Raw genomic sequence first — 24,781 nt, forward strand, 5'->3', positions numbered from 1 at the left:
CTGACCAAATATTTACGGACACTTCTATGGTCGACCAGGACCAGGGATTATTTTTCCACGGAACACACAGGAAGGAGCCTGCCTCCGGCTCAAGTACAATGCCGACCTCTGTCAGGTGCTGGCAGAGGTGGGGCGGGGGGGCGCCCTTGGCCCACCCTGGCAAGCCCAGTAAGGCACTCCTCACCCACCCCCCAACAAAGGGGTCAGGACGGCACTATACATCTGCCCTGTCCCCCAACATCTGCCATCAGACCCCCCAGGAATCTCGTTTCTGGGACCAAAAGGAATCCTACCAAGACCAGGGAGGCCCTGCAAGGCCTGAGTGCCACTCTTCTCTCCCTCCTGGCTGCCCGGTCCTCCCTCCCCGGGCCTGGAGACAGGCAGCTGTGCTGCCCAGACAGCACCTGGGCTCTGCGCGTCAGTGAACACTCCCCTCCGACCACGTGGAACAGACACCCGAGGAACAGGGAGGTGGACGGGGGAGGTCTGTGTCCCAGACCCCTGTCTTCCTGCTGTGCCAGGGTGGCTTTTGTTCTCAGGGTTCTAGATGATGCCTCCTCCCACCTTCCTAGCCCCGTTCCAGGCAGCAAGGTGGGAACCAGCACACAGCAAACACGGCGCATCAGCTGCCGCTGGCCCTTCTGATCAGGAAAACAATACTTTCCCGCCAGTCCCACCTGGTACATTTCCACTCCAAGCTCAATGGCCAGAACTAAGTCACATGGCCACCCCTCATTGCAAGAGAGCAAAAGTCAAGTTTTTCAGCTGGGTACAAAATCAGAATGCTAATAAAAAACAGGAAGGACTTGGACACTCAGGGTCACGGTGAAAAGAGGCAGCATAGCCCGCATAGCCCAGTTCCCGGTCCTAATCCTGTGACTTAGTGACACTGGGGACACTGGCCAGCTGTAAAACGGAATAACGACGTCTGCCTCACAGGGTTACTGGGTGTTGAGTGGGAAATGCATGAAGAGTACAATACACATTTAGAACATTTAGAAGATGTTCAATGAAATGCTAAGTACTATTTTTATGAGCCAAAAGCCATGACCTAGCTAGCAGTGCCTGCACATAGTAGGTACTCAGTAAAATTCCTAATTGATTCATTAATCAACTAAAAAACACTACTGGCAGGAAGGCAGGAAAAAGACAGGAGCATCTCAGCTAAAACCCAGAATTTTTACTTTCAGAAGGGGATAGAACCTACATCTGGGGTTTTGCTTCAGAAATACATACCCAGGTGGTATGTAAGCCAATACTGGGGAGAAGATTACTAGTGTTACTGTAATATGAGTAGTCAATAAATATTATCAAGGCCACAGTAGGTGGCAGGCACTACTCAAAACACTTTCACATTCTAATTTAAGCCTCTCAACTGCCTTTTGAAGTAGTGGCATTTTAATAATGATGGCTGGAGCTCAGAGAGGTTAAGGAACTTGTTGGAGGTCACACGGCTTGCACACAGTGGTGCTAGGATTTGACCTCATGCTCTTAACCACTACACTACTGTCTGCAGGGGTGAAGCCAAGGACAAGCTGGGGTGGGGGGCGGTGTAGGCAGCTGTGCTTCTGCCAACCTGCCTCCCAGGAAGATTTCTGGGAGCCCTTCCCCATCCCACTCCAAGGGCCCAGACAGGGGCAGAGGAGCCAGTGGCTTTTCTCCTGATTCCCGGAGACAACCCACCCCCAACCCCCTCTCCCCTCTCAGCCCGGCCAGCATCCAGCCTCTTAGGTCCCCACAAAGGAAGCTCACATCCCACAACTGTTTAGTCGGCTGTAATCCTGGCTAAAGTTCACTCCTTAGGAAATCTAACGTGGGGGGTGGCTGCTGCTGGAATGTGTGTGGCTGGGACCCAGTGTCCCAGCCCGGGACAGCAGACTCTGCTGGGGCCAGGAAAAAAGCAGGCAGCCAGGGGAATCCGGAATCCCCAGCCCCCAGCTGTGCCAGAGAATGGAATGTGCTGCTCTGGGTGTTGAAATACACCCAGCCAAGGCTGGCGGAGGGGGTGCTGGGAGCTGGGGGGCTCCTGCCACAAAGCTGCCTCTGTTCTCCTGAGGCTGAGCCCACTTCACTGGGGCTGGGGGCGGGGTGGGGGTTGTGCTTAGTGAGAAACCCCTCCTGGTGGCTCAGTGGCAGCTCCTGGATCTAGAGGGGCCAGGCAGAACAGAGAGGAAGGTGACCGCCAGCTCTGCCACGTTCATCCAAAGGCTCTCTTGTGAGGCCTTTACAAGCGCCTGTGGCACAATTCACAACTCAGCTCCATGGCTTACTAGCTTTGTGACCTTGGGCAGGTTACTCAACCTCTCTATGCCTCTATTTACTCATCTGTTAAACAGGGTTACAACAGAACCTAGTTTGGGGGATTGTCATGGGATTTAAACGAGATAACGCACTCAGTATGCTGCCTGCCACAGGTGCTCCATGAACCTCAGGTATCATTATCCTGAGAGCTACCACCTGTAGGATAGATGCTGGGGCCAGGGCCTAAGGGGCACCTTGAAAGTTCCACAGAGACAAGGGGATGAAGATGGAGCTTCATGTGGCTTCAGCCCCAAGGACCACAAATCTTGAAGACTGCCTGTCCAAGGTCAGCCAGGGCTCACTGCAGGCTGCTCAAAACCGTGAATAAACCACAAAAAGGATGGGCAGAACCCGAACCCAAGCCAGGCTCTGGGGGCTGGAGTCCCAGGTCTGCCCCAGCAGGTGCCAGAGCTGCAGCAGAGCGTGGCTCCCTGACCCCTCGCCCTGGCTGCCTGAGAACAGACTGGAGAGTGTCTTTTAACCCAGGCATCCAATTCCACAATGCACAGTGTGTCTACCAGGCCGCCCACGTGCAGGTCCTCTCCACGCCACTGCCCCAGCCAGCTGCGGAGCACAACCCCTCCTGCCAACGCCTCCGTGGCTTCACTTCCCAGTGGTACCTGCCTGCTCTCACATGTACCCCCAGGGGACAAGGAGGCGGCCCCTGGCTTCCCCTGCTAAGGCTGCTGACCCCTGAGGATGGAAACCATTTTTCTCATGTCTCTGTAGCCCACACCCCACAGGCCCAGGCTTCTAGTTACGCCTGTTAGTCAAGATTTCGCCAACATTAGGCATTGTTTTCATTTTCCAAAAATAAAATGATACTGACTCGACTTTTTCAGACTACACTCATGCCTCCCCCTGATATTCTTCTCTGAATAATAACCTAAAATTATTCTCTGGTTTAAAAAAACAAACCACCGTTCTAAGCCACCCAGTGAAGAGCTGTTTGTTGCCCATCCACCCTCCCCCAGAGGTTGTCAGAATGACAGTAACGAGCTCGCCTGTACTGAGTGCTGACTGCGCCAGGCGCCGCGCTCCAGACTCACACGGACTCTTTCCATCCCCACGGCAACGCCACGGGGGCATCACCACCATGCCCACTGCACAGGTGAGGAGAGCACATGGGGACCCGGGGGCCAACTCAGCCAGCCCTGCTCCAGCAGAGGGAAAAGTGGGCCAAGCGTGGAGCTCGCCCACAGCAGGCACCACCCGCTCCTGCCCTGGGACTCTCTGCTCCTACTTTGGGGAGAACAGTGCCTGCCTCGCAAAGGTGAGCAATAAATGAGATAACAGGCGCAGAGCACTCCCCGCCACGCCCAGCGCCAAGGGCACGGCTTGCACTTGCCACCTCTTGGCCAATCCTCTTTCCTGCTGGCTGTCAGCCTCCCCCTACCCCCAGGGCTGACCCTTTTTGGCTCTCTCAGAGGGATTAGTTTAAATCTTTCCATTCTAAAGCCTGCATTGTTTAGTGGTTACCAAGTTGTGGTCCCACCCCAACCCCCAGCCCTGGGCCCTCACAATTTGGTCACAAGACGGGGCCTCAAGTCAATCCCACAAGCATGTGCTGAGCCTCTCCTGCGTGCAAGGCACAGCTTTCCTCCTCCCGGGCCCAGCTCACGCCAGACCAGGCTGCGGCTCCCACGCCCCTGCCCTCGAGGGTGCCCCAAAGGCCTGCCCCTCAGCCGGGTCACGCAGGCACAGAGCCCAGGCCTGCAAACTGGGCAGTGCTAGGGAGATCTGGTCCTCCAGGCTCAGGGAGAACGTCAGCAAAAGGACAGGACAAAAACATGAGCAGCTTGAGGCCTTTTTATTGACAATCCTCCATAAACACAAAGATCATTTTAGTTCCTCTCCAGTGTAAATAAAGCACAGGATACTTAACTCTCATCTCGTAACAGGACAAAGGCGGTAGACCAAGGCCCACCTGGTTCCCCAGGGACTGGCACCTCCACAGGCCTGGGGTAAGTCCCTGGCTGCCAAGCCCAAGCTAAACAGCTTGGCCTGGCGAGAAAGCTGACCTGGGATGGGTTCCTTGTCTCCCCAGCCTGCCTCCTCGGGTCCCTACTCCTCGGGCATAGAAACGTCTCAGCCACCTCTGGTTCTGGGCCCCAGGCAGCCCACGACTCCAGGCCCCCAGTGGGAGAGGCCCCCATTTCTTTCATCCCATTCCCTGTGCTACGTGTTCCCAGGAACCATGCAATAAATAAATAAATACTTCAAAAAGGCAGGGCAGCTCCAGAGCAGAGAGGGGTGCCGGAGCCAGCTCACAGCTTAGGGAGAGACACCAAGAGCCCCTAAGAGTCCAGAAGTGAACATAAAATTGTTGGAGAGTGGATGGGGACCCCAAGTGGCCTTATCCCTTAACTGAGTTCCAGGGAACAGCCCTGGAATCCAAGACCCAGCCCATCGAGACCCGACACTTCCCAGGCCCCTAGGGTCCAGGGCTTCAGGACCTCTGCTCTGCTCACCTGGCCTCACGCTCCATGGACGAGGGGCCGGTGAAGGGAGAGGGATCGCGGGGCCGGGGAGGGGCTGCCCAGACTGGGCAGGAGGAGCAGCAGTGATCTGAGTGCCCTGCAGCTGCTCCAGTGGAGCCAGGGACGCCAGGGCATTATGGGGCTGAGATCTGCAAGGCGAGGTTGCTGCAAGGTGGGGGACTGAGGCCCTTTGAGCTGTTGGGGTTTCTCCATGCTTTGTGCCACTTAACACTAAGGACTCGGCCAGCCCTCTATGCACATTCTCCTCTGGGGGAACCTGGGAACACCAACCCTGCTTCTGGAAGCACTCCTGGTCGTTAGCCCTGGCCACGCCCTCTGACGGGGAAATGATCCTGGTACATGAAGGAACATTCAAGCAGAAGAGTTGGGGCCCAGCCCAACACCCTGAAGGGGAAGAACTCTTCTCCCAACCTCAGGTCTCCTAGAATTCCCAAGTGTGGCCACACTGGCCCGGATCATCAGAGCCCAGCGGATCAGGCCCAGCTCGCTGCTGCCCTCTAGTGGATGCTCCCTGCGCAGCCCCGAGCCCACTCGCTCCGCCCAGGGCAGGGCAGGGTCCACACCCCAAGCCCTCCAGGGGCTCCTCTCCCCTCAGTGCTGGACAGCAGCCATTGTCGGCCACCCGCAGGACTGGGGAACAGCTCCAGAACCCAGCTGGAAACAGTGAGGGAAGGAAGGGGAAGCCTACCTAGCATTCAGGCCACATTTGCCCAGCACACACCACGGGGGCCAGGGCTGGGGAGAGTGGGGGGTCTACTGCTGGCCACAGGGTCTGGGGCCCGGTTGGACCCTGGCCTCTCTTCTCACTTGCTCAAGGTCTGGTTACACGAGGCGCACACAAACACAGTCTCTCTCTGGGCTTCAGGGGCTGAAAAGAAGGAAGAACTTGGTGAATATCCCAGCTACACTAGACCCACCCTCCCAAAAGCCTGACACAGGCCACCCACCGCCCAGCCTATACCCTCCCTGACCCAGCTCACTAATCTGCCTGCAGAGACTCCTCTTTCCATGGGAACGAGGGACTTTGGGGGTGACAACACCAACAGCAGGCCTCTCCCAGGTGTACTATGCATTACACATAATTTTGGCACCAAAATACTAGAGGGAAATTTCCCAAAATGTTTTAACAGTGGTTATCTTTGAGTGAGGAGATTACAAGATTGTTCCTCTCTTCCTCCTCCTTCTGTAATTTCCAAATTTTCTAGTTAATTAGCACGTGTTACTTGCATATCAGAAGGGAAAAAAATTGGCATAATGTTGTAACACAAAACTGTAGATGAAACGTGATCATGTTTTTCAAGAACATGCATGTGCATTTATCCCACAAACTTGCTGGCAAACAGGCAGGGTCCACACCCAGCCATCCTCTCTGGGAAAGAGTACAAATATTTCTCTTCCTCTTGTTTATCTGTACTTTTTGTTTTATTTAAGATGAGTATATACAGCTTTTACAAAAAGAAAAGAAGATTTTTTTATTTTGTTAAAAGTGTTACTAAGGTAACGAGTAAAAGCTTAAAATTCAGGATGGTGGTTTCCTCTGGGAAGGCAGGAGCGGTGCTGGGAAGCCTCGGTGGTATTGCTGATGCACTTGGGTTTTAACTTTAGTGAAATGGTCACAGGCATTCGTTTAGTTTTTACACTTCATAATTCACAGGTACATCATATCTGTTCTTTTGCACGTATCAAATGTTTCCGGGTTTGGTTTGTTGAAGCAGATGGAGAAAATGTCACCACAGGCCTCGGACCATGATCCCAAGCTCCTCTGACCTCTCACTGACACCCTCACTCCTTCCCTACGATGGGGCATCCCCTGGGGGGACCCATCCAAACCCTCCCACCACCTGCCCCCACCGCCCGCCCCGCTCACCTGTGGCCCCCATGGAGGACTTGGGCACCTTGAAGGAGCAGCACCGAGAGCAGAAGCTATTTCCACAGTTACTGCAGCTCCGCTGCAGACAAGAGCCAAGGTCACATGTGTCCCGCACCCCCAGGCACCTGGAGCCCCCAGCACCTCCCTCCTTTCACCAGCTGATCCCACCCAAGGCAACTGGGACTAGGGAGCTGCCCAAGTACAGCAGGAGTGAGAGCAAAGGGAACACCCACGGGAAGGCAGGCGAAGACATGGGCATAAGGGCAGCGGAGGACACGCTCACTTTAGCAAACCAGAGACACCAGGCCCAATGTGACCCACAGAGTCACATTTCATCAGTGACTCCCCTCAACTCCCCCACAATCCAATGGTCACAAGCACACTGTCCCCAGCAAACACACCGTCAAAGACACTTACCCTCTTCTTTAGCACCGAGAAGGTGGCAGAGCAGCCTGTGCAGTTCCCTGAGAAACAGAGGTGACAGCTCAGCCTTGTCCCAGCCTAGGCCTCTCGACTCTCACCTGCTCCTGACTCTTCTAAGTGGGGACACCCAGGATACCAGCCAGACTCCCTGGCTAGGCACAGTGAGCAAGCAAGCGAAATCCAGATTCTCAGCCACGAGGAGAGACTCAAACTAAGGAGGACGGACTGAGGGCCCGGAATCACAGCTACCAGTCCCCCAACCCCCAAGGCAGAGCGGCCCCACCTGCAGATTCAGCAGGAGTCGAAGAGCATGCAGCAGAATCCCCTCCCAGAAATCCAGCTAAGCCGGCGGGGCCAGACCATAGGCATCCTCAAATGAAACCAGCCTAACGTGACCCTTCCAAAATGTCTCCTCGCAAATACTCCACTCACAGGGTAAAGACACATATGCTCCTAAAAACCCAAACTCCTGCTTTCTGTCCTGTGAAGATTCCAGGAGGGAAGCTCAGAACCAGGCACATTCCAAAAGGACACAAAGGGCACATGCTCCAGCTCTGTGAGCGCTGGGTGGCTTGGGGGAACACAGCCCAGGGAGATCCCGCCTGCACTACCAGAGATGACAAGATGACAAAACTTCAGACAATGGGCCGGGCGCGGTGGCTCATGCCTATAATCCTAGCACTCTGGGAGGCCGAGGCGGGCAGATCATTTGAGCTCAGGAGTTCGAGACCTGCCTGAGCAAAAGCGAGACTCCATCTCTACTAAAAATAGAAAGAAATTATATGCACAACATAAAATAGATAGAAAAAATTAGCCAGGCATGATGGCGCATGCCTGTAGTCCCAGCTACTCGGGAGGCTGAGGTAGTAGGATCGCTTGAGCCCAGGAGTTTGAGGTTGCTGTGAGCCAGGCTGACGCCATGGCACTCTAGCCGGGGAAAACAGAGTGAGACTCTGTCTCAAAAAAAAAAACTTCAGACAATGGTATAGGGGGCAACTGCAGCTTAGCAAATGGCTGGGAGGAGGCAAGGGGGTGTAAGGACAGATGAAAGATGAGGAAGGAGGAGGTTTCAGGGACATGGGGCCCAAAGGCCTGCCGTGTGATCTGGCCAGAGCAACTGCTATGCCTCTCAGGTCACCTGTCTGGCCAGGCAGGGAGCCCCAGGCCTCACCTTCACACAAAGGCCCTAAAGCTTGACTGACGACTACATGTGGTCCCCTCCTCTACCCAGCCCAAATCACCTGCAGCTCTTGCTAAAGAAGACTCCCTGGGTTCAAGGAAAGAAAGACCCCAGCTAGAGCCAGGAGAAACCTGGGGCCAAGGTGCTTGAGGTAAAAGCCCGTTGCCGTCAGGCAGCCAGTGGCCCCGGCAGAGGAAAGGAGAGAGAGGTGACAGCCCGTGCTGCTGGTGGTGCCAGCCCAGACACTGGCTGCCCAGACTGTCCCCACACTAAGAATCTGGGGAAGCAGCCTGCCCGGCCTCTCCTTAGCAAGGGGGGCAGAGGAATAGATAGGTGAAAGGAGCTGCTCAAAGGCTGACGCTCTGGCCCGTGTCCAGGGGTTCCTCTAACCAGATGGAATGCCTGGGCCAGGCACCCGAGGGCAGCCAGGTGGGCTGGTGAAGCAGCGGTACACCCACACACAGGCCTGGGGCCAGGGAGGGCTCTGGGAGCCGACACCAGCGCAGCCAGGCGATGGACCCCTTCCAACACCTACCAGCTCTTTCTGCCCCTATTCTCAGCAAGGGTCTCAACTCACCACACAGCGATGCCATGGAGGCAGTGAGGGCACCAAGTCCCCACGGGGCCTGCATGGACAGAGGGGCCTCCCCACCAGGACTGTCCCACCTGGAGGCCTCAGAGAAGCTCCTGTACATCCAGTCCTCACTCTTCCCATGCCCCCCAACCCCACAGTCCACTGGCAGCCAGAATGGAATAGCCCCTGCTAGGGCTCCCCCAAATTCCCATGTTGAATTCTAACACAGAGTGCCCTACAGAAGTCAGTGATCTGCATAATAAAAGAAAGGGATCCTGAACAACAGGGGACATTCCCACACCAGAAGGAAATAGCCAGACCTCTAATCCTGAAGAAACAGCTGCCCTGCTTGCTGCAGGGGCAGGAAGGTAGGCCCCGGGAGGCCCTGGGTCAAATTCCTCAAGATAAACCCAGAGGCTTTTCCCAGGACACAGATGCTAGAACTCACTCCACACCAGAACACATGGTACTGCCACCTACCCCGCTCCGGTCAGCTGACAATGGCAGAAGCAAGGCCCTTCCTCAGGACCGTGGCGGCCCCTGGGTCACCAGCTATGCTGGGTTTCCACCATAATCTCATCTGGCTCTGCTCCCAGAGCTCCTGATCCGAGCCAGGTTTCCGAGCCGTGCTAACGGTCACGTCCACCCTTCTCCAAAGCTGCCTTCCTTGACCACCCCACTAACCCCAGTACAAAGGAGTGGCCAATCTACAAAATTAGGGGGGAGACGTGACCAGGGCTCTACTGTGCCCAGAAGATGATACTATTTGCTTCAACTTGCTTCCAGCTGGATCAGAAAGACCAAGACAGGCTCCTAGAAACCCACAGGGTGGGCCAGGGTCTCCCATACTAACCACACCCACTTACTAAGCACCGGGAGCCAGCCAGGCACTGTGCTAGCCCTTCATAAGCACTGTAGCATTTGAGACCTGTAACACCCCACAAAGAACTATTATCCCCCCTTTACAGAAGGGGAAACTGAGGCACAGGCTGTGACATAATTTGCTTAAGGACACCCAGCTGAGCTAGGACACCAGGCTGTGAGACTCCACTCCATCCTCAGCCATTTAGCTGCACTTCTGAGGTTCTGTCGGCCTCAGGATTATAGCTCCCTGCAGTCCTGGGGTGGCATTTCCCAAACTAAGGTCCTTGTCTTCCTGCAAGCTGATGTTTAACAAGGACAGGGAAAAGAAGGAACCCACACTCAGTCCTTCAACAGACCTGCTGAGCACCTGCTAACTTCCCAGGGTCCCGCGGATATAACTCTACAACCCCCTCTTGTTACAAGTCAGCACCCACAGTTCTAAGACCATCCTGTGGCCGGGTTCCCCTCAACAGCCCCATCAGCCCCTCCCAGCCACTCCTCCCTCTCCCCGCCCAGCCCCGTCCCTCTTCCTTGGCCCTACCGAAGTTGTTGGTGGGGTAACGCTTGCGGAGCCGCTCTGTGAGCCGAGACACCTTGCTGCGCAGCACCTCATTCTTGCTCAGGAACCCGTTGTCCTGCAGGGCCAGCTCATCCTCTGCTGGGCACGGGGCGCCCTCCTCGTCCTCCTGTGGGAACAGCTTCGTCTAGTCCCGCCCAGCTCGTGGCAAGGCTCCGGGACCTGCGTGCAGAGGCACCTGGCACAGCAGACCCCACGAGGTGTGGCCGCAGCTGGCTCAGCCGCCCCCCTGCCCAGCCCCTGCCCACCTCACCAACGCTGCTACTCACCAGCACCACCAAGTGGGTCTCCTGCCTCCCGAGGTGCAGGGGAGAAGGAGAGAAAAGAGAGAGAGAGATAGCAAGAAGAAAGAAGCTGCTGGCAGGGCCTCCAAGCAGAAGGAAACACAGGAGTGCTGCTCTGAGCTCTGCACGCCGCCCACAGGCTGATGCGAACAGATGCCCCCATGAGAGGACCCCAGCGACTACAACTGGAGAAAGCTGGGGACTCCTGTTTTTCAAACTGGGTGAATTAATTTAGTGGATCATTAGTCCAATAAAACAGAATATAACAGAGTAGGAAAGAAAATAACCCTTACAATATATTTTCAGGAAACTTTTGTTTTCTTAAGTTTTACATATTTTACAGACAACAAGTGTTAAACTGGGTCAAGATGCAAAACGTGTTCGTTACTGAGTCATGAACAAAAATGCTTGAAAGCCCCTGCGATACAAACCCTCCCTCACCAAGGTTCCCAGTCTACAGTCATGTGTCAGAATCTTGGCGCAATCTCTCAGCAGCTGAAAATTCAAATGCCCGCACGGCCCAGTCTGACGTGCGAGCAAAGCGGGCAAGGTGTAAATCACACGCCTGTTGAAAATCCACAAGACCCTCATTTCTCATATCTCAATTTCCATTTTACAAAGAGATGCAAACAAAGAAAAACTATTTTCTACTCTAAGAAAATAATGATGCAAATGTTACAATAAATGGCAACTGCCATTTGGCCTCAGTGACGGGGAGGACGGGTGTAACCAAAGCAAGTGACCCGTCTAAAGGGGACAGTTGCTCCTCAGCTACACTGACTGCTGCAGACTCAGGGCTACCAGAGAAACCGGAAATCTAGAGTTCTAACTAAAATCTCTCCCCATGTCCAATCACTGGCTCAAAAACTTATTTTGAAACTTTGCATGCCAAATAAAACACTCCTGCAAACTCTCAGTGTGTGTATCACGGTCCTAAAATCAACAAGGCTAATATTTAACTTCCCCAGACCTAGCACTTGGCCATGCAACCACTTTCTCCAACTTCCCCTCCCAGCACCCCAAAGGGACATCTTTCAGAACTCATTCTGCGAAAGAGCAGAGACCCAGGGCAGTGACCTCCTCCAAATCTGCCTTGCTTACCCCAAAGCCACCAAGCCCCTGGTGTCCAGCAAAGGCAAGAAATCATCCAACTCCCCCAGCAAGACGTTTCCCAGAGGCTCCCACAGCGTGTCCTGCCCTGGGCACCCCGGACAGATGGCTGCACCAGAAACAGGACAGGGGAGCGGTTCAGTGGCACCCTTTCAACCTGTGAGTTCTAGCTCAGAGCAAGTTTTGGCCTCTCACTTGGATGTAAGAGAATAAGCAAATATTAATAAAACAAATTTACAAAAAAACATAGCTCTAAGACCACCCAGCTTCTGGGCAGGTCAGCAGAGGGTGCTGGGGAAGGGCCACCCACCTCAATCGCATCTTTAAACTCCTCATCTGGCTCAGCCTCTTCGGCCTCCTCCACGCTACCTGGCGTGAGGTCCTGGGAAGAGAGACTCTATGACAGAAGGAGAAGGATGGCAGCCGGGGCAGAGGGCCGCCTCCCTGAGCCAACATCCAGGCTTCCCAAAACACCAGGAAATGGCATGATCGCAACAAAGAAGGAAGTCACGGGAAAGAGAGCAAGCTCTAACCCAGCAAGGACAGGGAGGGCAACAAGACCACGACTGGACCTGTGGTGGCCAGACAGCACAGTGGTTGAAGGCACGGGCTCTAGGACACCAGGTCAGGGGTCTGAGACCCATCCCCACCACCCACTATCCGTGAGACCTTGGCCAGCCACTCCGTGCCTCAGCGTTCCCTTCTGCAAATGGGAAGAATTGCACTCTCAGAAATAACCTACACCCCATGGTGTTAATATCAAGAAAGTACTTGGAACAGCATCTGACACAGAGGAAGCACTCCATAAGCACAGAGTAGCTATCTTTATTACAATTATTGTTACTAAGCACTTCAGAGGAGACCAGGCCTAGGATGAAGCAGGAACGACAACAGGCCAGCCCAGGAGCCACGTGGTATGAACAAGCTGGTCCCGCAGGGCCCACCACCTGCCCACAGCAGGCTCTGCCCTGAGGTCAGGGGCACTCACCTCCGTGGGCGTGAGGGCAGGCGTGCTGTCCAGCACAGCACCCTTCCCCCCAGCATCCGGCGGTGGCGGTGGGCTCTCAAAGGCATGTTCTTCCTGCTTGGGGTTCAGGCGCCGCTGCAGAGATGTCCTGTACTCAGACACCACTACCAGGGCAAGGAGAACGGGGTGGGAGGCAGAAGAGACACTATGAGTGGCACTTTAAGGGCACCCACTTCCACAGCTGGCTGGCCTCTTCCTCCAGCACCCCAGCTTCTGCTGCGGGAAAGAGTCACCCTCCTAACTCTGAGCAAGTCACCTTACCTAAGCCTGATAAACAAAACAGATACAACCACCTGCCCCCCATTGCTAGAGAAATTAAATGTAGTAAGTGCTCCACAAATTATGACTTCTGTATTAATCACCCTGCCACAGGAGGAAAACAAATACAGCAATCACCCACATACGCACAAGCCCAGGCCTCTGTGACTCAGGGTCTCGCCACGCTACCTCAGCGCTTTAGAAGCCAAAAGACAGAAGGGTACTCTGGGATCACACAGAGATGTGGCAGCAACCCCAGGTGGCTGCAGCCCGGGGAACAGGCATCAGCTTTAGGAAAACAGCCCTACCTCATCTCCCAGGTCCTACCATGTAAGCAGTGATGCATCCACCTTGGGAAGGAGTGGGGACCACTACGGTAACAGCCTCCCCACCCCCAGCGAGACGTCAGCTTTATCTAACAACTCAGAGATGCAGAGGCCACAAGAGAGCCCTCAGAGGGAGGACCCTAGTGTGGTGTGGCCCCCTCGTGGAAGGCACAGCAAACATGATCAGCTGCAGAGACAGAGGAGCTGGGGAGCCCAACCTCGCCCCCAGAGCCAGCCTGGGCCCCCCCGCCCCCATCAGCCCCCTCAGGGCTTACCTCGGAAGAACTCCACATTCCCCAGAAAGAGCGTGCTGTTTAAAAGGGCAAGGACCCAGCAGAGCGGCAGCAGATACAGCACGCAAACTGTGCCCAGGAGAGCCCCATAGAACCTGGATGACAGAGAAGAACCACAAGATCAGGAATTCACAATATCCAAAAGAAACAGGATTGGAGCACACCCACATACCCGAGGTCCAGGTAAGAAATAGCTCTGGGCACAGTTAACAAACTGCCAGATATGCTAATCACTGCTAATCAAACAAGTGGAAAGTAGTGACCAGGAAAGACTGAGAACTACCCCCAAGTCGCTGGTTGCTGAGAATGACACGGTGAGGCTGCAGCAGTGTCTGAGGCTGGGGACACATAAACTGGTTCAACCGCCATTACTCCCCAGGGTCCAGACTCTGCAGTCTAGAATAAGACAGACTGGGACTCCAGCTCTGCCTCTCCTCATCCTGAGAAGTCTCTTGGTTCCCTGGGCGTTGCTTCCTTCACACATGAAGCGGGCTTAAGCAGTGCCTGCCTAAGTCACCATCTACAGGGAGCGACGAGCACAGTGCCGGGCACCGGAAAGACTCAATAAATATTAGTTATCATTATTATTCATAAATAAGAGCCTCAAAAACATTCATTTCATTTGATGCAGTAGTTTCATCCTTGAATTTATTCTAAGAAAAAATTTTCAAAAGATTAAAGCTAAATCCATGAAAATGTTCACCACAGGGGTAGTAACGAAAAGTAGAAATTGACTATATAACAGAATGGGTCTATAAATTATAATATATTCACCATCTACATTAATCTGGTATTACAAATAATTCCAAAGGCTATGCAGCAACAAAGAAAATCATTTATCATATAACAGTAAGGGGAAAAAAAAAGAAAAACCTAACATACACTATGAAGCTATATAGCTATAAAGTACATGCATATGACAAACTCTAAAAGGCAAGCCAAACATGAGATCAGCTGCTAGATCCTGGTGGTGGATGACATGGTGAGTTATTTTTCTATTATTAAAATATTTTGACCACACATAAAAGAAAGTACCTAAACAAGAGCAGTGCACTGGAGCCCACAGCCTTGTGCAGATCTACACGCAAGAGCCCAGGAGGGGCTCTCCCCTCAAGTAGGGAGCGAAGGCCCTCCCAGGCAGCTGGCTTTGCTGGGGTTTAAGCGGCAAATTCCTGCGTGGCAGTAATGAGAGAGGAGGGGCCACTCACTGTGAGGACACGACAGGGTTCTCCCAGTGCAGCACACGGTAGGCCGCTTCGCAGGTGCAGCACAGGCGGCTCAGGAAGGCCTCCAGCTGGATCAGGCTGCAGACACAGGGGCTTCAGTGAGTGGGCAGGCCCTGCCCCGCCCACCGACAGGGCAGGACCAAAGCCCTGGGGATGCAGAGCCTGGGAATGTCTTCAAACACACTGCAGGGGTCTAGAGAGCATGGGAGAAAAGAGCCTAGCCAAGCCCCCAGGTACATTTCAGTCCCCTTTTCAGGGCCCCTTGCTGAGGTGGAAATGGCTTCCTGCTTTGTTCTCTTCCCAGCTGCTGATGTCGGGCAGGCTACTTAACTCTTCCAGGGCTGCAGTTTCCTCATCTATAAAATGAGGAACAGAGTACCCACTTTACAGGTACACAGCAGCTATATGAGGACAAATGGCAGGATGTAAATCAATGTTTCTCCACCTGGGAGGTGACAGATTCCCTTAGGGAGTTTTTTTTTAAACATGGATGTACCCCAGAAGCCATGACTACATCCTGCACCCAGATCTGAGTTTCTGAAGGATTCCCTGGAGAAAAGGTTGATTCTAGGGCTGGGGAAGAAAAGTATAAGATGAATTTGAACATCCTGTTGTACCATAAAGGAAGCACTCAAAAACGATGGGGGCTGGACACAGTGGTGCATGCCTGTAGTCCCAGATACTCAGGAGGCCAAGGCAGGAGTCCTGATCGCCTGAGCCCAGGAGTTCAAGACCAGCCTGGGCAATAGTGAGATTCCGTCTCTACAAAAAATGTTTAAAAATTAGCCAGGCGTGGTGGTGCATACCTAATGTCCCAGCTACTTGGAAGGCTGAGGCAGGAAGATTGCTTGAGCCCAAGAGTTTGAGGTTGCAGTGAACTATGATAACACCACTGCACTCTAGCCCAGGCAACAGAGCAAGATCCTACCTCAAAAAAAAAAAAGAAAGAAAGAAAATCACCTTTGCAACCATTGTAGTGATAAACCAACTAAGGCAAGACCCATCAATGGATTTTAAAGCAGTGGGTGAATAATGAGAAACAAGATATTCACATAGTCTCAAAGTATCTCCCCTCAAGTTACTAAGAAGGAAGAAAAAAATGATAATTTACTGTGCAGAAACATTCACCACATGATCAGAGGTAATATCTCCTGACATCATGTGCCTCCTGCTAAGGACACACTAACAATGACCATCCCGTCATATTCCTGCCAAAATGCACAACCTGAATCTAATCACAAGGAACCAAATAATCCAAAACTGAGGGGGATTCTAAATAATAGAGAAACAAATGAGGAATTGCTCTGGGTTAAAGGAAACTAAAGAGACATAAAAACTATTAAATAAATGTAATATATGATCCTGGACTGGATCCTGGATCAGGGGAAATTGACATAAAGAACTTCATTAACTACAACTGGTAAAATGAACTACATATTACAAATTATGTGTTAGCTATGAACTCTATCAGATAATAGCACTAATACTAATGTTATCAATATTAAATTTCCTAATTTTGATTATGGCACTATGGATATATAACAAAATCCCCTTGTTCTTGGGAAATATATGCTGAAGTATTCGGGGTTAACTGGCATAATGTTTGCTAATTTCAAATGATTAAAAAGAAAATAATGTGTATACATAAAGAGACAGATGAAGGCAACATAGCAAAATTTTGATAACTGCTCTATCTGGGTAAAGGTTATATGGGAGTTCTTCCTATTATTCTTGCACCTCTTCTGTAAGTTTAAAATTATTTCAAAGTAAAAAAGTCTTTTAAAAAAACAGATATCCAGGCCCCACTCCAGACACCTGACTCAGAATTTCTGAGGCAAAGTCCAGGGATCTGTTTATAACTTTTCTTACCCCTGCTGTATGCCAAGAGACAACATACAGCCCGGTTCAGGGAGGGGATCGGCAAATGCCCACTGTCACTGAAGCTGTTACAGTTAATTATTCAACAGTCTTCAAATGCTTCCTCAAAAGTACCAGCTCTGTCATGGTTAGGAAGTTTCTCCACAGTGATGATGACTATGTTTACTGAACACTTCCTGGGTACCAGACGCTAGTTCAATCTTCACACTCACCCTACAAGGAAGCCCTATGATCACCCCATTTAACAGGTGACGAACCCAAGGCACAGGGCCACTGAGCGACTTGCCCGACATTACACAGCAAGTAAACGGAGGAGCCAGGAGTGGAGTCAGGCAGTGGCTCATGCACACATGTGCTTAGTCAAGACCCTAAACGAACTAGTTGAAAGAACACAAACTGTGAAATCAGCTAGGTCTGGATTCTCATCCCAGCTTGGCCACTTTCTAGCTGTGTAAGGAAGCCTTTTTCTGCATTCATAAATGGAAGATGGTAACAGGAGCTACCTCCCAGAACCGTTAAAAACACTACATAAAATAACATCTGCGGTTTGCCTAATACAATGCCTGGTGTGCACTGCAAACAGTCAGTGTGGTGGCTGCTGTTACTGTCATAATGGGCTTGTGCTCCCACCTCCCTGGCCTCTCTTCCATACTTACAAGCTCTTCACCTCAGCCACAGCCTCGGGGCGAGACAGGCGAACTTTCTGCAGGTCCTCCTGCCGCACCGTGTGATACTTCCTCCGCATCAGCTCAGACTCGGGCAGCCGTGCCCGGCACACCTCCTGAAGATAGCCCAGCAGGGCAGGCACTGAAATCACCAGGGCTCCTACTGAGCACCATGCGCCTACGGGACCGAGAACACTGCAGGTGACACAGGGAAGCAAGGGCCAGGAGCCTGCCCACCCCGATGTCCACCACCCCAAGGCCTTCCCTGATCCCTGTATGACACAGGATCTCACGCCCACTCTTCAGCCCCCTCAACCCAGCTTCGTCTGTCCTCAGCCCTTCTCGCCATATGACAGATGGTGGGCATGTTCACTGTCTCCTCTATTGATGTAAGCAAGCTCTTGAGGGCTGGGACTTTGTCTCTTTGGTCGCTGCTATAGTCCCAGCCTTGTTTTTAATACATCTAAAAATGCCACTAGCACACAGTAGGCAGCTCATGCTGGAGTCTCGTTGCCGATGGCCGGCACGCGGATCTCTGGGCCACTAAGGCAGACTGGAAGCCTTTCCTTTGGCTATTAGGGTACCACAGACCACTGTGGATTGAGAAACGGTGAGGCTGAGATAAAATTCAAAGAAGGAACTTCTTCCATATAACATGGTACCCCAGCAGCAAGCCAACAGAGCAGCAGGCCCATAATAAATGCTTGTTAAATATCTGTCATATAAACTGATTGACTCTGGAAGTATATTCAGAAAAGTCTAACATCCTAGGAAGTTTTGATCAGGCAAAGAGGAGTCCAGCTAAGAAACAGATGATGAGACCTTGTGTGAACTGCATTTATTTTCAACCTACTGAATCCTTATCTCTGTGAGAAACAAAGGAGACACTTGAGAGATGAGTTCAATATAAGAACGAACACAGGAATAGAGGCCCAGCTCCTCAGAACATTCTGTCCCAGACCCTTCACTCATTTCTGCCGAGTGGTTTGCCTTTTTCCGTAGCTATCTGCCATTTCTAACCAGGGAAAGGTCTGGGTCACAGTGTGCATCGTAATAAAAGGTCTGCAGGAGACGCTCCTACCCAGGACCCCTACAGACCCCCACCGTCCACATTTCTATCTCAAAGGCTTCCTGCAGCTCCTCACTGCTGGCACCTGCCCAGCAGATCCCGCCAGCTCACCTGCTGAACCAGAGGAATCAACAGATACAGCAAAAATCCCTTAACAGCTCATCTTCCTAGTACCCCTCCCCCATGCCATGTCCCCACAAGACCCCTGAATCAGCTTGGGAACCAAAATGGAAAAAGGTCAATGTACCAGCAATCAGTCAAGATGGAAGCAATAATAATAATAATAATAGCAGCTATAATGTACCGGCTGCTTATTCTGTGTCAGGCACTGTGCCAAGTGTCAGACTATCTCATTCCTCACAAATACTCTAGGAGGACAGCACTGTTATTATCCTCCCTTTAGAGATGAGAACAATTAGGCCTTAACAGAGAGGTTCAATAATTTGCCCAAGATTACACCAGGCGACTCAGCCTGGATGGTCTCTGGAGTCTGTGTTCTGACACCAAGCAGACACGGAGGAGAGCCAGCTCCAGGGCCAGAAGAGCGGCTCCCTACGCAGGGCCGCATCTTGCATCTCAGTGTTCTTCCCCCACATTCACTCACAAAAAGCCACCAGACCCTGCAAGCAGTTCTTACCCTCATTCAAAGTGAGAAACAAGATGTTGAGGCCCAGGCAGGTCAGCAAGGAACACAAAGGCGTCTGCCACCTACAACACAGATAGTCCTGGTCACTACAGAGCACTGCTCCTCCAGCTGGGGGGCGGGGGGCGGCGGGCAGCACAGGCTGGACACCAGGGGAGAAGAGGGGGTCGGTCACCTGGGACACCTCCTGGGACACAGAGGAGCAAAGGGAGATCAAAGGGGGCCTTTCACTTGGACAGGTGACCAGGAGAGGAGCTAAGAGGTCACACATTAGCATCTGGAGTGAGAAAAACAGAAGACATGTGGAACTTTCTCCCAGAAGGAAGAATTTTTTAAATATCAGGTAATACTGCTTAACCTGTGTTTTATAAGGTTGTATTCTCCTTAAGAGGTGAAGCTGATATTTTTCTTTAATATTTTCCTTTATTCATTTTTATAATTTTGTAAAAACATATAATCATTGCACAAAATTCAACTAATAGAGAAATCAAGAAAGAACAAATTGTGGACTTTTTTGACCCCATTTGTGACTTTATCTTCTTATATCTGTAATTTTGAGAGTTTGAGAGCTTATTTTGAACATACATTAATTCAAAAGGAGAAAAAAACAATAAAAATTTTATTTTACTATATTAAAAAAATGAAGATGAAACTAGGGTATGGTATTCTGTCAGCAAAACACAGAAACGGATGGAAGCAAACCCAGATGCAGCCCCCCACCATCCCCATCATATGGCAGCAAAGGAGCCCCCCAAGGTGGATGAGAGACAAGCAGAGACTCAGGGTGCTGAGGACAAGCAAATGCTGCTGGCTTAGTCCCTGATGAGGGACATTTAGTAGGTAAAGAGGAGCAACCGACACCCCAATTCTAGGGGCAGTGTCAGTATATGTAAAGTGAGTGATCAGAGGAGAGACAGATAAATCAGAAAAATAAACAGATAAAAGTTGCTAAGAAGCAAAGTATTCAAAATGTAAATGGATTTTCTTGTGCTCTAACTGGAGTATTTCAGAGTTACTAAATGAGGGGAACTAATTTACGTGGGCCTTTTACTTTTTGATAAAAATTATGAGTGAGGGAACAAAATGACCTACCTTTGCTTTTCTCCCAAAATTCAACACACTCCACCTGTAACACCCTAATCAGGCCTCAGAACCTCTGGTGGCAGCCACCACGGTAAAAGCAAAATAAAAGCCAGGTCCAAAGCCAATCCCTTCTCAGAAATAAAAACATCAACCACCACTGAAGTCACTTTCATTTTAAAACCTCTCCCCTTCTATCAAATGTCTTCACTGACACTTTGGTCCTGGGAGACCCACCTACCAGAGTAGTTGATCCCAGAAGAGATTCTCTTAACAATTTACTGCAACTCTAAGCTTCAGACCTAATAGCCAGAGCCCAAGATTAGGTTCCTCTTCAAAGTCAAATCCTCTTCCCTAGGAAAAGAACAATCAAAAGCACAAACTAATCTGACAGCTACTTTCACAGACCAGTGCTCCCTCTCCTAGCAGCAGATAGACGACAGGCTCCTGGGGGCTTTTCGGTCAATGCTCCTTCCTCATCCAGCTTTAAACAATCCTACCACATCCTCCAATTTCTAGTAATAATTCCACAAAATGGAAAAACCCTAACACGTTAGTGTGTCAAGAAGCACTATAAACCAGTGAAGGAAAAGGAGAAGGGAGAGATATATTTAACTTTTGTGCTTTGCCACAAAAGGGCAACACACACACACACACACACAGAAGTCCTTCCCCTAAGGAAAGCCCCTGGCCCTAAGCAAAGCCCCTCCCCTAAGGAAGACCACAGTGCATTTCAGCTAGTTGGTCACACATGCCAGGACTGTAAAACAAACAAAAAAAAACCCTTCTCATATCATCTTCCTACCCCTTTCACCAAGAGCCCAATGATCTTACAGTAAAGAACATATCTCTGAGAAAGCAACTAGCTCATCTCTAGGGATACTGCCATAAATTAAAGGAATGAACAAGAAAAATATAGGGCCTTGGTCAGAGAGCTAACAAACAACTGCCCACTATTTCCAGACTGAAGCAAGGATGAATATTCAATAGCAATTGCACTCTTAAAGGTTAACCTAACTCACCCTGCTTCCTATCAGTCTCTCTCAGGCATTTTACAGGGTTGAAGATCCCATGAGAATCTGAATCCAGAAAACTAGAAGCTTTCCCTAGAAACATACATGTGTGCACACACACAATTTTACATACAGTTTTATGGGATTCATTGACCCCTAAGACCCAGTCACAGGTGGGTTATTATTATGTGACTCCTGATGCAATTAGGAACACAACATTTACCTTTGCTACAAAAAAAAAAAAAAAAAAAAAACTTTTCTAATTTGAATCTAATCCAACCTTTAAATTTAACTTCTAGTTTGCACCATGAGGAAGCAACCAAACAAACCTAGGTAGGAAATTCTCCAGGATAGTCAGCTCAGTCTCTTCAGCAAGTCAGTGTCAGGAAAGAAGAGACTATTTTAGATTGAAAAAGACTTAAAGGACATATTAACCACATATAATGCACGCTCCTGGACTGGAACTTGATTTGGCCAAAATGATTATACATGATGTACATTCTTGGGAAAACTGAGGAAACTTGAATATGAATTGAGTAAGAGATATTATCAAGTAATTGTTAGGTAATTTGTTAGGTATGATGTTACTTTGATTGTGAAAGACAATGTCCTTAGAGACAGAAACGTATGTATTTAGGGAGTGGGTTGCCATATATCTGTAATTTAAAATACTTTTAACATAGGAAATCAAGTGAACTGAAAGGAGAAAGAAGACAATTACAGAGGATGAAAATCAAAGCAGACTAGGAGAAAAAATATGAGAGCCATAATTTCAAAGGATTAGTGAAAATAGTACCTACTTATTCATAGGTATTTGTATTTCTTCAACTTTTGTTCAATTTTAATATTAATTATACTTATGTTCTTAGAGAAGAAAAAAAATAAAGCCTGCTCTAGGCTGTAGAAGGCCTGATGTTCAAGGCTGTTGAGCACAGGCACTTAGTCACAAAGAAGAACTCTGTTGAAAGGCCAGATTGTTCCCAGTACCTGCCTTTCCTGGGCTGAGCTTGAGACATAAGGTAGGCCTGGATAAACCTCGAGGCCTCACAGAACTGCTCCTCACTAGGACAGAAAGGACAGCCCAGCCACTATCTAAATGGCCAGCGTTACTACAGAGCAGGAAGGCAAAAGGCACAGCAGACCAGAGCAACTCCACAAAGTCTGTACCTGAGCAAGTATCGAACACCGTCACCTGCATCTTTCAGGGGTTCCAGGTAGATCTCCAGCCTCTTGTAGGAAAGAACCAAGTTGAAAAGATCAAACGCTGGGGACTTGGTAGGTGGAGACTCTGGCAGAGCCTCAGGCATCACGCTGGGGCTCACCTCTGGCCCACTCCCCTCAGGCTCTGACATCTGCATCCTGCAACCATAATAATTCCTGATATTCGCATTGTACTTCCAGTCCCCAACACACTTCTTTTTTTTTTTTTTTTTTTTTTGAGACAGAGTCTCGCTCTGTTGCCCGGCTAAAGTGAGTGCCGTGGTGTCAGCCTAGCTCACAGCAACCTCAAACTCCAGGGCTTAAGCGATCCTACTGCCTCAGCCTCCCGAGTAGCTGGGACTACAGGCATGCGCCACCATGCCCGGCTAATTTTTTCTATATATATTTTTAGTTGTCCAGATAATTTATTTCTATTTTTAGTAGAGACGCGGGTCTCGCTCTTGCTCAGGCTGGTCTCGAACTCCTGACCTCGAGCGATCCACCCGCCTCGGCCTCCCAGAGTGCTAGGATTACAGGCGTGAGCCACCGCGCCCGGCCTCCAACACACTTCTACTTGCATTGTTTCATGTGGTGCCCATAAAAAACCTGAGAGGTAGGCAGGGCTACATGTGGAGTGCCCATTTCCCAGAGAAGGAAATTGAAGTCCAGCAAGGTCAAGTGAATTATTCACATCTAACATCCTCCAGCCTGAGCAAGAACAAGACCCCGCTTCTACCAAAAAAAAAAAAATAGAAAAAATTAGCCAGGTGTGGTGGTGCATACAGGTACTCAGGAGGCTGGGGCAGGAGGATCACTTGAGCCCAGGAGTTTGAGGTTGCAGTGAACTATGATGACACCACTGCATTCTAGCTGGGTGACAGAGCAAGACTCTGTATCAAAAAAAAAAAAAAAAAATCCTGTTCTTTGGACTCCCCATCCAATCCGCTTTTCCTCACAGACTCATCAAGAGTATAAACCATAAAGACCAAGTACATATAGTTGTTGCGGGGGAAGCAGCCCATGGTATCAAGAGAAATGATGTCCTGGAATATTTTTCTCCCACTGTTTACCTGGCTACTCATCCTTCAGATATCAGCTTAAACGTCAGTCCCTAGCCCTGGGCAGTCTTTGCCAACTCCTCCTCCAGTATGGACAGTAAGACCCTCTGGAAGGGGCATCCACTCACCTTACCAGAGCACTTATCACGTCCAGGTAAAACTCCCTTTCTTGCCACTTTCCCTCTTAACTCTGAGCTAGCCTATATTCACGACTGTTTCTATACACAGTGGGTGAATAATAAATGCTTGCTACATAAGTGAATGAACTACCATCCCGCAGAACTCCCGTCCTCTCTCCTGCCCAGCCCCCTTCCTCTCCTTGGGTTGCCAATAACTTCCTAGGCTATCCCTGCCCAGGGGGCAGTCATCACCTTCCAGAACGCCCATTCTCACTCCCTTCTCTAATGAGGAGAGCCACCGGATCCCTCACGCTCTTTCCTAATTTCAAAGTCCTACCCGGAACGCTAAGCAGCAAATGAGGGGGCGGAACCTCGGCAAACAGCAGCCTAAACCAGTCCTACTGGCAGCGAGGTGACAAAGGGGCCACTGGGAGCCCTAAAACCCCGCGGGCCGAGCCACAGCGAAAGCACCCAGGGGCTGGCGCGAGATAAAAGCCCCGGAAGGTGTGAAGCAGGTCGGCGCAGGCAGGTGCCTTGACCACCACGTCTGCAGCCCACGGAGCCCAGTGGGGGCCCAGACAGGCAAGGCCACGCCCAAGGTCGCTGGGCTGGCAGGTGGCGGCCCGGCTTTGTCCAGGCACCCGACTTCGCACGGTCAGCACAGACATGGGGGCGGGGAGGGGTGGCACCTCACCTACCTGGTCTCTGGCTCGGTGGGGGGAGGGACAGGGACGGGCAAGAGGTTCGGGTAGGGCCACTGGGCCCCGGACGTGTCCTCAGGCCCGCCCCACCCCGACGCCGCGCCTCCTCCTGGGGCCGTTCGGAAGTCGCAGGTCCGAGAATCTCCGCCGCCTACTCCCCCGCCAGCGCCGCTTCCGGGACGCGAATCGCTCTGCGGCGGCGTGCCCGTGACGTCATCGCGCCCGCCCCGCTCCGGGTTTAGCTCCGCCCACTCCAGCGCAGGTGAGCGCCCTTGTCAGCACTGCGCCTGCGCGCCTTTCGCGGCTTGGTCCTGGCCTGAGTTAGCTCTATCCCTAACCACTGCGGTTCGCAAAACCCTGCGGAGCCCTGCGAGCACGGGTTTGGCCACGGCGCACCTCGCTGCTCCGCCTCTCCTAAAAGAATCCATCAGGGAATAGTTGGGGAGAGACTAAGCTGAAGCATGTATGCCTTCATCCTCTTTCCTCCCAGCCTCGGCCCTAAACTGGCTCACCGTCACGCCGGGGGACTGTGAGCCCAGGA

General features: G+C 51.2%; 1 protein-coding gene across 3 annotated transcripts; it reads right to left on the minus strand.

Moving 5' to 3' along the window:
- Positions 1-4,092: 4,092 nt before the first annotated feature.
- On the minus strand, positions 4,093-24,430 carry ZFYVE27 (zinc finger FYVE-type containing 27). Of its 3 annotated transcripts, none has more exons than XM_045568698.1 (12): positions 24,238-24,430; positions 22,330-22,521; positions 19,064-19,134; positions 17,349-17,535; positions 14,797-14,892; positions 13,571-13,683; positions 12,673-12,815; positions 11,995-12,066; positions 10,255-10,399; positions 7,090-7,136; positions 6,670-6,751; positions 4,093-5,670 (listed from the first exon to the last, which is right to left on the minus strand). In XM_045568698.1, exons 2-12 carry the CDS (start codon positions 22,518-22,520, stop codon positions 5,606-5,608), a joined length of 1,212 nt encoding a protein of 403 aa, XP_045424654.1. In that variant the 5' UTR covers position 22,521; positions 24,238-24,430; the 3' UTR covers positions 4,093-5,605. The 3 variants fall into 3 exon arrangements, with proteins under 3 accessions (XP_045424654.1, XP_045424653.1, XP_045424655.1); XM_045568697.1 differs by having other exon boundaries at positions 11,995-12,081; XM_045568699.1 differs by lacking the exon at positions 4,093-5,670 and adding an exon at positions 6,224-6,472 and having other exon boundaries at positions 11,995-12,081.
- Positions 24,431-24,781: the final 351 nt, after the last annotated feature.

Source organism: Lemur catta, chromosome 14 (genome assembly GCF_020740605.2).
Source record: "Lemur catta isolate mLemCat1 chromosome 14, mLemCat1.pri, whole genome shotgun sequence".
Taxonomy (NCBI): Eukaryota; Metazoa; Chordata; class Mammalia; order Primates; family Lemuridae; genus Lemur; species Lemur catta.

Excerpts from the sequence above, each read along its gene's own strand:
- ZFYVE27 (XM_045568697.1), bottom strand. The coding sequence starts at position 22,520 with ATGCAGATGTCAGAGCCTGAGGGGAGTGGGCCAGAGGTGAGCCCCAGC. Across the intron at positions 13,684-14,796 it reads AACCCTGTCGTGTCCTCACA|GTTCTATGGGGCTCTCCTGG; the intron begins GTGAGTGGCCCC and ends TCTGTCATCCAG. Across the intron at positions 10,400-11,994 it reads AGTTTAAAGATGCGATTGAG|GAGGACGAGGAGGGCGCCCC; the intron begins GTGGGTGGCCCT and ends CTGTTCCCACAG.